This window comes from Rattus rattus, chromosome 16 (genome assembly GCF_011064425.1).
Source record: "Rattus rattus isolate New Zealand chromosome 16, Rrattus_CSIRO_v1, whole genome shotgun sequence".
Taxonomy (NCBI): Eukaryota; Metazoa; Chordata; class Mammalia; order Rodentia; family Muridae; genus Rattus; species Rattus rattus.
In genome coordinates this window covers 36268768-36282593 of record NC_046169.1, presented here as the reverse complement: position 1 = coordinate 36282593, position 13826 = coordinate 36268768, and the positions used below count along the sequence as shown (strand labels likewise).

Sequence of the window (13826 nt, the reverse complement as noted above, 5' to 3'; positions counted from 1 at the left end):
CCCTCCCTCCCTCCCTCCCTCCCCCCTTCCCTTCCTTTTTGTTTTTTTTTTCAAGACAGGGTATCTCTGTGCCTTGGTTGTCCTGGACTCCCTTTGTAGACCAGGCTGGCCTCGAACTCACAGAGTCCTGGGATCAAAGGCTTGCACCACACTGGGCCCATCCTACAGTTTCTTAACTGAACTGCTTGCTTTGGCTTTGGGTATCTGGGATGGGGACTTGCTGTGTCGCTTGGGCTAACTGAGGACTTTCACTGGGGGGCGTGGGGGCTTGTGAATCCATTTACTGTTGTCAGAACACATTGCCGAGGGGATCTGCAAGGCTTCACTCAGTTCCTGTTAATGGCCGTATCTTGTTTGTTAGAGTCATAGCCAGGGTACTGGAAAGGATACTGTCCAGTGGTCTCGCCCAGATATGTTCGGTGTTGTGTGCATACATGCGTGTGTGTATGTGTGTGTACATGCACACGCCCCCACACACGTGCACATGTATGACTATGCGTTTGGTTCTTCATAATGTTGTGCCAAGGCGGGCTCATGTGTCTACACCACTGTCAAAATCCTGAACTTACAGAGTTGTTCTCCGTGAGGTTGTGGAAATGGAGTCGGGGAGCGAGCCCCATAACATCAGTCCCTTGTAGTCCCCAGGGACCCACCGGAGCTCCATGCACGGATACTTGGCCCCCTTGTGCAGCAGTGTCACACCTGTGTCTGTTGCTCACTGTCTCTGAGCATCACAAACTCTGTTTCCCTCCCTATCACCTTGCAAAAGGCTTCCAGGAATGTGTGTGCTTCTCCGTCAAGTCTGCATCCATGCTGGAGACAGGCATTAAGGTCGCCCCATAGGGAAACATTATTCTTGAATGTCAGGACTCATAAAAGGCAAGGACCAACTGCTTTGCTTTACGAAGTCTTTGAGATGTGGGCTTCGAAGCCACGGAACAGTGGAAGGCAAGGGGAGGCAAACAAAGACACTCCGGTTTTGTTCGTGAGGGCCAAGGGGTATGATCAGCTGTTGTAAATGTGCCTATGATGTAGCACACGTGTGTACTAATGTACGTGTGGTATAATGAGCACATCATCTCGTGCATATGACACTGAGCATGTGGTCTATGTGCATGGTCAAATGTGCATCTGATGGACATGCACATGGTATAATATACTAATGAAGAACATGTTTGTAGAGTAAGGCACACATGATGTAACATGTACATGCTTTGATATGGTTACGGTCGGATATGTTTATGGTAAGGTATGTGCTGCGGCCTGTCTATGATGGGACATGTATGTTGCATGAGGGGGGTCTATGATGGGATGTGCATATGATGCGAGGTGTACCTGCTGCAGTACATGTATGATAGGTGAGCACATTGTGTGAGGTGTGTGCACATGCCATGAGGTCTGTGCATACAGCATAAGGTGTGTGTGTGTGCATTTGATGCAATGCATATGGCGTGAAGTATGTATGAGGTGTGAACACACCGTGAGCTACATACAAGGTGATCATCATGAAGTGTGAGGTGGATATAAGGTGCTGCAGGAGGCATGTATACATAGCAGGAAGTGTGTGCACACAGCAGGAGGTGTGAGCACACAGCAGGAGGTGTGAGCACAGCAGGAAGTGTGTGGCCTGAGGTGTGAGGGGATATGCAGACAAGGTGCAGAAGGTGCATTGTGCTGAGTGTAGGCTGCTAGGAGGTAAGATGCGCTTGGTGTGACTTACCTGTGATAAGGTACCAATGGTGGATCTCACAGTGATCCCCTCCTTACCAGTATCTCTCTGTTCCTTTGTTCCTTCTCAGGAGGGAATCTCTCCAAACAAGACTGGATCATCCAGTGGCCCACCACGGAGCCAGGCCAGGAGACCAACCCTGTGTGTCCCCCGGAGCCCAGCCCGTGGATCCGAACCCGCCTCTCCCAGAGCCCCAGGGTCCAGTCCAAGTGTCCCCAGCACTTCTGTCACACCAGCCCTACGCCTGGGGCCCCTGTATACACCCACGTGGACAGACTCACTGTAGATGCCTACCAGAGCTTGTGCCCGCCGCCGCCCCTGGAATCAGGTCACCGCTCCCTGCCCCCGTCACCCCGGCAGCGGCACGTAGTCCGCACCCCACCTCGCACCCCGAATATTGTCACCACCGTGACCCCGCCTGGCACACCACCCATGAGGAGAAAAAACAAGCTGAAGCCTCCGGGGACTCCACCCCCCTCCTCTCGGAAGCTCATCCACCTGATCCCTGGTTTCACAGCGCTGCACAGGAGCAAATCCCATGAGTTCCAGCTTGGGAACCGCGTAGACGAGGCCAACACGCCCAAGTGAGTGAGGCCCCTGGATGCGCTGGGGTGGCTGAACCCAAGGAGCCTCTCCTCGGGGGTGGAGTGGGGTGGTGGGAGTGGGGATGGGGGAGGGGGAGTCGGGAGCAGACAGTCTTGTGTCTGCCGGTCTAGATGAAGGAACGCAGGGTTGCACTGAGTGTTCTGAGATAATGGAGTGGATGGAACTTTCTGGACCTCCCAGTTACTTTTTACCTGAGAGCCTTTGATATTTCTGACTGTCGGCAGGCATATCATGGCTTGGGACTGAATCTAAGTTGTGGCCCATTTTGCAGATTAGAAACTCACTGGAACACAGCTAAGCCACCCCTTTAGTGTTACCCGGGAGTCCTTTAGCAGAACAATGGCAGGATTGGGTACAGCCCACTGAGCCAGAAATGCTTATCCTGTGGGTAGAGACAGGAAGGTTTGCTGGACCCTGCAGGGTCACTTTCCTGCTGGCCCTAGACATAGGTAAAAGTTACAAGGTAGCCTTGAAGTATCTGGTAGGCATAGTAAAATGAGTTGAAATAAAAGGTATATTACTCTTTCAACATAGTTGCCATTTCAACATAGTGTCGATGTAAGATGTGGTTACTCAGGCATTCTCTGTTCTCTTATGAGGTCTTTGAAATCCAGGCTCCTGTGGGTGACGGTGGGTGGGGAAGAGGTGGGCAGAAGGCCCCTGCGGCTTTGGGGCCTGGGCACATAACTGAGATGACCTTGAAAGTCAGGGACCACTGGAATGTCCTTCAAGAGCTTCTAGAGGAAGAGAGAGGCAAGGCCTCTCCATAGAGGGGATGGTGTTCCTCAGTCAGAGGGGGCAGTTCTAGCATCTGCTATGACATGAAAGGAGGTGATAACAGTAGGCTGAGGGACAGAGGAAGCCAGGCACAAAAGTTCAAAGCTAGAGGGCCTGAGGCTGTAGACCGGGGAGTGGAATGGTGGCAGATTGGGGTAAAGGGGAGAGAAATGGGGTACCATTATTCAGTGGGAACTGAATTCACAGAGAGAACGTCCTCTGGTGACCGCTGGTGTCGTTTACATAACCTGTGAATCTATTTAACACCTTTGAGGTTACATTCAGAATGGCTTGGAAACTGTCAGTTGTACTTTAAGTTTATTTTGCCACAAACAAGAGAACTAGGATCCTCTCAGGCAGGAGTGAAGGGCCAGACAGTAAACAGGGTAAATATTTTTGGCTGTGCCAGCAGAATGGGTTTGTATTGTCAATGCTCAACAGCTAAAGCTGCCTGTCCACGGCAGGTGAGCAGATGGGCGGGCTGTATTCCAGTAGGACCATCTATGTCTATAAAAGCAGCTTCCAGCTGGCTTTGGCTGTAGTCTCTCATCCTAGGGAGGTGATCCCTCTTCTGAGGGGCTGTGGAGGGGAGGATGAGGTCAGATGGAGGGAGTTCAAGCAGTTGGAAACCTTGGAGATGTCCCTTAGAAGATGTGAGGTTCATGATTTCATGAGAGCCACAGAGATCGAGGCCCAGAGACTCGAGGGGAGGATGTGGGGGAGAGAACTAGGAAGGTTAGGTGTGAAATTGCCAGGATGGAAAGTGGTAAGAGGTCTGGGGTCACTTTCTAGCATTAAAGAATACTTTTTATTAAATTTAAATATAATTGGGATTAATTTAAATTATTGTTAATATAATGATATCATTTTCTTCCCTCCAACCCTCTCATGCACCCTTCCTCCTTACTCTGTCTTAAGTTCATGGCATCTATTTTAAAAATTTATTTATACCATTAAATTATAATTATATAATTATGTAAATCGAAATCAAATTATATATCATATATTAAAATTTGAATCAAAATATATTTATATCATTCCATTATAATTATATAATTATATAGAGAAGCATTACATTATTTATTATACATTGAAATTAAAATTAAAATATATTTATATCATTCAATTATAATTATTTAATTCTATACATTAAACTTAAGTGATATAGATACTAAAATTAAATTAAAATATACTTATATCATTTTTTCCCTCTAACCCTCCCATGCACCCTACCCCTTACTCAGTCTTAAGTTCACGGGATCTGTTCTTGAAAATATATTCATAAATATATAAATATAGTCTGCTGAATCCATACTGTGTTACTTGTTCATATATATTTCCAGAGCCGGTCACTTGGTATTAGATAACCAATCCGTGTGCTCGTCCTTGGGGAAGGCCATTTCTGCCGCTCTCAGCTTTCCTCAGTTGCTTGTAGCTCTCTGTTTAGAGCTGGGTCCCAAGAGACCTATGGCATTCTATCTGCATGGCTGGGCTTATGTGAGAAGCAGCCCCTTTGTGTTCTCAGGGTTGACCTCTCTCCAGGAGAGCTTCATTCTGGACACACCTAATCTGATCCTTCCTCAAGGTCTTTCAAATAGACCCAGTCATGTCCAATGGTGCTGGGGTTCTGTATCAGGATCCTGGAGGCTTAAGTTTTGCCTATGATGGTCTTCTGTCTCTGTCAGTATTGAGGTCGGTTCTTCCTTAAGGGAACAGGTCCCTGCCCATATCCAGGGAACCCCCATCCCCATTCACCTCAAGGTAATAGCAGAGGAGAGTAGTGCTGTGGTCACTAAGTTCTAACAATAAGACTTGGGGAAGGGCAGCTCCTACTTAGCATGTTCTAAGTAGCCCTGGGCTTCCACCAGGAAGTAGTCTTGGGACCTTGGCTTTGACCCTGGGGAGGCTCAGCTCACCTAAGTTGGTTGACCAAAGAGCTTGGAATATGTTCAGGCTTTTAAGTCTGAGGTTATGAGCTGTTAGCAGATGGTGGTATCAATTTAATGGGCATTGGAAAGAAGAGATTGATGGACTTAGAAGGGAATATTTTGGGAAACATGGTGTGGTGAAAGAAGTTGCTCTGCGTGACTTGTCCACACAGGACACATACACATACACATATGCGTACATATTCAAATGAATGCACACACATATATGCACACAAGTACACACATATACAAATGAATGCACACATGCACAAGTACAAACACATATGCACGTATACATACATATACAAATATGCACACACACATACACATACACACATGCACACACATACATGCACACAAGTACACACATATACAAATGAATGCACACATGCACAAGTACAAACACATATGCACGTATACATACATATACAAATATGCACACACACATACACATATGCACACACATACATGCACAAACACAAAATTCACACACACATATGCATAATATACATATGCACAAATATATACATACACAAATATATACACACATGTACATACATACATATGTACATATGTACAAATACACATTACACATATGTACCTGATATACACACATGTACACACAGGCACAAATATATGAATATACACATACATGTATGCACATATACACACAAATATACACACATGTATGTGCACCCACTTATGTACATATGCACAAACATTTGCACATATGCACATACACATTACACACATGTACATATATATTACACACATGCAAAAACACGTACAGGTTTGCACACACATAGACACACAAGCACATATATATTAGCCATAAATATACTTTTTCTGTTTTGTTTCTTACTACTCAGGACAGCTTTAATTCTAGAATGATCTCTACAGGAAGTAGGTAAGAGGGCATACATCGTCCCCTGTGTCTGATTCTGCCCTTCATCTCTGCTGACCATGCTCCCATGGGAACCCGGCAGCCTGCCATCTACTTTTATTTCTTCTTAATGGTGGTGAGACAGAGCAACGGAGGTCACACAGGTTTTTCAGAAAACAATGGAGGCTTCCAAAACTGCGAAGCCCTGTGACTTTTCAAGTGTGTACGTTAGGAGGCTTTTGATCGGATCAAGACCATTTTGGCTTTTTCATTTTTGGCGCATGGGCGGTGTATATCACATGCTCTGGGTGGGTCTAAGTCCTGCCTCCTGGAAGCCTCTCTTCAGCCTTTATAGAACAGTCAGGAAGCTAGAAAACAGGGCTGAGGATGCAACTCAGCTGGTAGGACCTTCCTAACATGTACAAGGCTGTGGCTTCATGCTGGGGATTGCACGGTATATGCCAGATGTAGTGACAGGTGCCTGACACCCCAGTACTCAGGGGGCAGAGGCAGGGGGATCAGTTCAATAAAAGCCATCCTAGGCTACATAGTAAATTGGAGGGTAGCCTGGAACATGGGAGATCTTGAAAAATACAACAGAGTAAAATAAAACAAAACCACCAACAAAGAAACCCAATCAACCAACCCAACCAAAAGACCCAAACCAAACCAAATTAAAAAAAAAAAAAAAACGGGTTGGGGATTTAGCTCAGTGGTAGAGCGCTTGCCTAGGAAGCACAAGGTCCTGGGTTCGGTCCCCAGCTCCGAAAAAAAAGAACCAAAAAAAAAAAAGAAAAAACGAAAACAAAAACAAACAAACAAACAAAAAAAAAAAAAAACAAGCCAAAAATACAAACAGAGAACAATAAACAGAAGAGGACTCTTTAGTCTGCTGGAGCCTTGAGTGTGGTCGGCTGGGGCGTCTTGGCCTTCACTACATTCCCCCGTCTACTACATCCTCACATGTCACTGCCTCTGGTCTCTCTCTCTCTCTCTCTCTCTCTCTCTCTCTCTCCTCTCTCCCCTTCCCTTCTTTTCCTTCCTTCCTTCCTTCCTTCCTTCCTTCCTTCCTTCCTTCCTTCCTTCCTTCCTTCCTTCCTTCCTTCCTTCCTTCCTTCCTTCCTTCTTGGCTTTACTTGGCATTACCAAAGACACAGCATGTATGAAAAGGAGCCTCTGTTCACCAAAAGGAATGCTGGGTACTGAGGAAGTCCCCAAAGTCCGGAAAGTTATAAAAGAGGATAGGACATGTGGGTGCATATGTGCTTGAACACACCACAGCATGCATGTGGAGGTTAGAAGACAGCTTTCTTTCTTTCAGCAGTCAGTCTTTTCTTCTACCTCATGGGTCTTGGTGATCAAACTCAGGTTGTTATCAGGCTTGGCAGTGAGCAGCCCATTTTCAGAGTCAAGCCGTTGCTTCTGCATAACTAGATCTTGCTCTCTTGTCCTTGAAACAACTATGGTGGAGAGGGATAGAGGAAAAAACCTCTAGCCATGCCTCATGAGCACTTACACAGACACACATGAACACACAGTGAACATATATGCACACACGAACATACACATGAATATACAGACACATGAGCACACACATGAGCACACACATGAACACACAATGAACATGTACACATATGAGCACACATGAACACATACGTGCACATGAACAACACATATGAACACACACACATAAATTCTATTATAAGCTTTTGCTTCCAAATCCTTTTAAAAGATAATTTCAGCTATAATTCTAATTAGGTAATCCCCTTATTTGGAAGCTGTATCTGTATAAAACACAAGCAATAAAAGATAACACCGCCACCTCTGGTCACTGGGAGCCACAGTAGCCATGGTTAATACTGTAATTGGCATCCTGCAGGTATCTCTTTGGGTTTACAGTCATGTGATGTACCGGCTTTTCTTTTTTATGACTGGGGCTGTATCTCCCTTACCAGTATGACCCACTGTCCTTGTGCATGAACACTCCACTCATGATCTCCAAGTTTACTACTCTCTTATCTCTCCTCTCTGTGTATGTGTTTGTATATGTGTAATATATATATATATGTGTGTGTGTGTGTATGTGTGTATGTATATGTACATATGTGTGTGTGTAGTATATGTGTGTTTCATGTGCACATGTATGTGTGCACACATGAACCCATGTGTGCACACAGAGGCCAGAAGAGGAGATTGGGTGGCCTGCACTGTTAATCTTTGTCACATGCCCTTTGAGACAGGGTCTCTCATTCTGTCTGGAGCCAGGCTGTGGGCCTTAGAGATCTTCCCGTCTCTCCCTACTTTCCTAGTGCTAGGGCACTGGGGCACATGGCCACTCCTTTTTGTGAGGGGGGCTGGGGATTTGAATGCAGGTTTTCATATCTGCTCAGCAGCCGTCTTCTCCACAGAACCATCTCCGCAGCCCAATTTCTCCTAGATGTCCTCTCCTCCTCCCAAATCACATCTCCAATATTCTCAATGTTTGCCTTGACTTTTAAACCTTGCATTGTTTCTCTGGGCCCCGACATCTCAAAGCTTTTACTGGCCTCAGAGGCGAGAACCAGGCTGTGTAGGATCCAAAAATACCTATCCATTTTGCCTGTGTTTGAACCCTGAGCTCTTCTATCCAGCCAATTCCGATTTTATGCCCGGTCTGGGCTGTATCGTTTGTAGTTTGGAAGAGAACAGACCTGGCTGAACAGATTCATTATGTAAATTAGATTTCGGGAGAGATCTTTTTGTCTATTTTAGAAAACTAATTATGTGCAAGTATTTAAAGTCATTGACACACACCTACAGATCACCGTGCTAATTATGACGAGGCAGGCAGATGTCAGAGGAGGGTGCAGATGAAGAGTGAGCGGGCCGACAGCAGAGGGGCCATCAAACGGCACCGCTCTCCCTGGTTCCAGCGTTTCCTTTCAAGGTTGTCCTTAGGTACGCTTGGTCCCAGAGTGACCCAGGAGGTCCAGGGCCACTGCAGGTGCTGCTTCTGTGGTTCCGGGGGGGGGGCAGGAGGCAGAATGGAGTCATGAGACCCATCAGGAGATACTGGCTTTTGGGACGAGTCCCAGGGTCCCAGAGCTGTGGGTCCTTCCTCACAGGTTTAAAATTCAACTTGAGAATTCCTGGTCCCCACATACCAGTCAGAGGTAGTGTATCCTGAGCAGGGAGGTCTGCTCACAGCCACAGGGCCTTCTTAGCGGGTGGTCAGAGGACCCAGGACGCTGCTTAGGGTCCTGAGATTTACCCGAGGCTTCTGAAAATCTTGCCCTGGTGGACTTGCTGCTAAATTCCTGCCAACACTTCCCTTCATCCCTCCCTCCTCCCTGTCTCCATTCCTCCTGTCTTCTCTCCCTCCTTCCCTCCCTCCTCCCTCCTTCCCTCTTTCCTCCCTCTTTCCATTCCTATCCTCCCTCTCTCCATCTCTTCCTCTCTCCCTTCTTCCCTTCCTCCTTCCCTCCCTCCCCCCTCCTTCCTTCTCTCCTTCCCATTTCCTTTTCCCTTCCATCTTCCCCTCTTTCTCTCCTGTCTCCAACACCAAAATGCTTGGGATCAAATCCATAGCCCCAGGCATGGGGACAAATGCCGGGGCACAGAACTTCTTACTTCCAATCAATGGTGTCTTCCCCAGGCCTCTGGTTTGTAGGTTTGGAACATCCATCCTATCCCGTCGCTAAGTCTGTTTGTTATTACTCTGCTGCGTAAGGAAGTTCCGGGCCCTCGTTCTTTCTCCTTCCGCATTAATAAATGGCCCCTTCTCCATCCCAGGACCCAGATTGCACTTTGAGGAAACAAGACATATTGTTCAGGCATGAAATTAGTTCTGTCAGGTGAATCGATATGGAAATCAGATTTGGAAGTCGACAGAGATGCTCACAAGTCTGTGGCTGTCACTTTGGTCTCTGTCTGAGGAGGCATATGCACACTGAGTGGCCATGGGTGGCCAAGGAACTGTGGTTTTTTTTTTTTTTTTTTTTTTTTTATGCGTGTTGATGCTATGATTCAGATCCAGGGACTTGGCCATGCTAGGCACCTATTCTAGCACGGCCCCCCTCCCCCATATAGGTGCACATTTCCACTGTTTGTTTAGAAAACCTCCCTGCTTGATCTTGGAGATAAAGTTAAGTTCGAGGTTAAAGTCATGGAGAAGCTCATGTCAGGCTCCAACAGGCCGTGGCTTTTGTCCCCTCCATAGGAAGGATGTGCTGAGAGATGATACCAGCCTTGTGTGTAACCAGTTACAGCAATGCTGGGTCCTGTGTGTGTGTGTGTGTGTGTGTGTGTGTGTGTGTGTGTGTGTGTGTGTGCATGCACGTCTGTGTCATTGGGAGTTTAACCTAACAGGTACTGGGCACAGGGTGAGCCTGACATTGCACATGTAACTGACATGAGCCCCCTAAGTACACAGCTTGAATGTAATTCTATACCGCGTTTATTTGATTTTGTTTTATTTGTATGAACATGTGTGCTGTGGGTATGTGCGGGACAGGCAACAACCTTGACGTGGTTCCTCAGGCGTTTTCTATCTTCCTTTGAGGCAGGGTCTCTCACCGGCCTGGAACTCACCAAGTCACAGTCCCTGGTCAGTGGGTGTCAGGGTTCCACCTACATCTGCCTCTCCTGTGAGCATGTGACTTCCTCCATGCCTGACTGAATTTATTTTTTTTAACGTAGGTTCTAGGGCTTGCAAGGTGACCACTTCATGGCCCTAGCTGTCCCCCATTATCCCTTTATACCACATTTCAAAATAAGCTTGCTTATGAGACAAAGTTTGCACACCTTGAAGGATCATACCCGTGGCGTCATGTGGAATGCTCAAAGAGTCTTGGATGTGGGACAATCCAACATCCCGGATGCCCAGTTGCTTATAAAACCACATTGCATTAGGATAGAATTCCCACACATGAAATCAGCACAGGGCTAGTTATGGACCCTACTACAGTGTGAGTAGCTGCTCTACCAGCTGTTTGATAATATTGGCGGGAAAGAGATCTGAACGCTCAGTACCAGCTTCTGTCAAAGAGGGGTTTCATTGTCGGTCTGGTGTACACACCCTGTAGTCTATGCAGACTGTCCAACTCCAGCAGGCCATGCTCTGGAGCCAGTGTCCAGACTCGACCTCGCCTTCTACTCACCTCCAGTATACAGTTGTTGCTTCAGAGCTGGGGTTCCCTGTCCCCGCTGGGATAGCATTCAGTCAGGTTGTGGGGCAACGGAATGTGGGTGGAATGATCCTCACATCACTGTCTTTATAGAAATGGTAGGTAATGGGGCTGGGGATTTGGCTCAGCGGTGAGCGCTTACCTAGGAAGTGCAAGGCCTGTTCGGTCCCGGCTCGAAAAAAGAACCAAAAAAAAAAAAAAAAAAAAGAAATGGTAGGGTGATACACAGTTTCTATCATTTATATGCAGGCAGGTCTGTGTGTACATGTGTGCATGTGTGTATGCCTGTGTATGCGTATGTGCATATGTGTGCATGTGTGTGCATATGTGCATGCATGTGTGTATGCATATGTGTGCATGTGTGTGCATATGTGCATGCATGTGTGTATGCATGCATGTGTGTACTCATGTGTGTGCGTGTGTACTTTTGTGTATGTGGTGCATTTACCTGAGTGTGCGTGTGAGACCAGAGTGAGCACTGGGTGTCTTCTATCCTATTCCTTTTATTCTTATGTGGCATGGGCTTGCCCAAAGCCTGGATCTAGGCTACATGTAACCAGCAAGCCCCAGAGTTCCTCTGGTTTCCACCTGTGCTCTTACACATCAGTACTGGGTTTATGGCTGCAAGCTGCCACATCTGTCATGTTTTTATTAAAATGAATACTGGGGATTTGAACTTGGGTCCTTATGCTTGCCAAGCAAGAGCGCTTACCTGCCCAGCCACCTCCCTAGCTCTGGTTAGCTTTTGATTTGGGTTCTTACTATGTCTGGGTTTGAGATCATGCCTCCCTCTGCCTCAGGAGTTTGGGGATTGAGCATAAGTGTCTGATGGCTGTGGTTTATGTCGCCAGACGAGGGACAGGGTGCTATGGAATGATACACTGGGGCAACATCTTACACACTGTGGGGCCTAAACCACACAGGGAGGATCTAAGAGCCACTTGAGATAATTTAACCTGTAAAACTCTTTACTATTTTAACATTATCAGCACAGAGCAGGGCTGACATCCAGATCCAGTATCATCAGGTGGCATTTGATACTTATAATGAGGTTTAAAAAAAATCAATTTAAAGAGACAGCAAATGGGACTGTGGAGATGGCTCAGCTGATTAAGTGTTGTCACCAAGCCTGAGGACCTGAGTTTAGTCCCTAGGAACTACATGGTGAAAATAGAGACCCAACTCCCACAAGCTGTTCTCTGACATCCACATGCATGTAAGCGTTCTCCCAATGAATGAATGAATGAATGAATGAATAAATAAATAAATAAATAAATCTACATAGAAACAGTCAAGGTACAGTGTCCAGCAAATAGAAGTCTCCTTATGTAACAGTATCTGTTACAATAAATACACACAACAGAAATGAGAAATAGAAACAGCCACCAGGGAACTGTGGGAGACTGAAGCAGGTAGCAGGGCTGTCCTGTGTGTGATACACTGTATCAGCAGCCAGCAAGCAGAGAGGGTGCAGGGTTCAGCTTGCTTTCTCCTTCTTATGTGATCTAGAATGTATCTCATGGATTGGCGCAGCCCAGGGTCCGTCTTTAACCTAACTTAGAGAATCCCTCCTCAGGCTGTGTTGAGGTTCCTGTTCCAGGGGAGTCCAGGTCTGGCCAGGCTGACAGTTTTTATTTAGTATTTATTTACTCTTAATTCTGTTGAGAAGAGTTGGTTTTGCCTCTTTTGCTTTAAAACACGAAACTCAGGTGGATTAGAAAGAGCAGAAGAGTGGGCGAGAACTGTCCTTAAACCATTTGGGTGTATTTATCGATGGGTGCTTTGGTGCATGTCTATAATCTTGGCATTCAGAACCTTGAGGCAGAAGGACTCTCCTAAGCTGGAGGTCAGCCTGTGCTATGTAGTGAGTTCAAGGTCAGCCTGAGCTACAAAGTGGAACCGTGTTTCAAAACACCAAAGCCAGGGCTGAGGAGATGAATCAGTGGTACCAACACTTGCTGCAGAGGCACGGGGACCTGAGTTCCCAGTCCAGCCCCCACAGCAAAGGGGGAGCCTGGCCACCACTCCTGAAATCCCAGTGCTGTGTGAGACAGGCAGATGGCTAGGGCTTGCTGGCCTCTAGCCTAGCTCCAGGTTAAGAGAGAGACCTATATCAAAGGAGTTAAGGCTCAGAGTGATAGAGAACACTTACCATCCTGGGTATCTGCACTTATCAACACACACACAGACACAGACACACACACACACACACACACACACTCACACTCAAACACACATATTCACATACACTCTCACACACACTCACACACAAATACACACTCACACATGCTCACACATTCACATACACACATTCACACTCACACACATGCATATACACTCACACGCAGACACGTTTATACACACTTTCATATACAGGCATACACACATTCACAACCGTACACACATTTAAACACACTCATACACAACACACACATATACAGATACTACAGTCATACATATACACACTCACACACACATGCACATACACACACATTCACACACACTTTCACACATAGGCACACATATGCACACTCATCCTCACACACTCCCACTCATGCATATAATCAAACACACTCACGTAAAGATGCACACATATGTAGATACACAGTCACTCATACACTCAACACACACACACACACACACACACACACACACACACACACACACCCCTCCACCCCAGTCTTAGCTGATACTTGAGGTCCCTTGTGTGATTATGGTACTGGGACTATCTTATGGAT

The 13826-nt window shown here is 46.5% G+C and overlaps 1 protein-coding gene across 1 annotated transcript in view; it reads left to right on the top strand.

Moving 5' to 3' along the window:
- Ksr2 (kinase suppressor of ras 2) overlaps nucleotides 1-13826 on the top strand; it is a 362348-nt gene that overhangs the window by 137252 nt on the left and 211270 nt on the right. The window contains exon 4 of the mRNA XM_032886286.1: nucleotides 1800-2313. Within this exon, the coding sequence (XP_032742177.1) occupies nucleotides 1800-2313 (514 nt within the window). The remainder of the gene's footprint in view (nucleotides 1-1799; nucleotides 2314-13826) is intronic.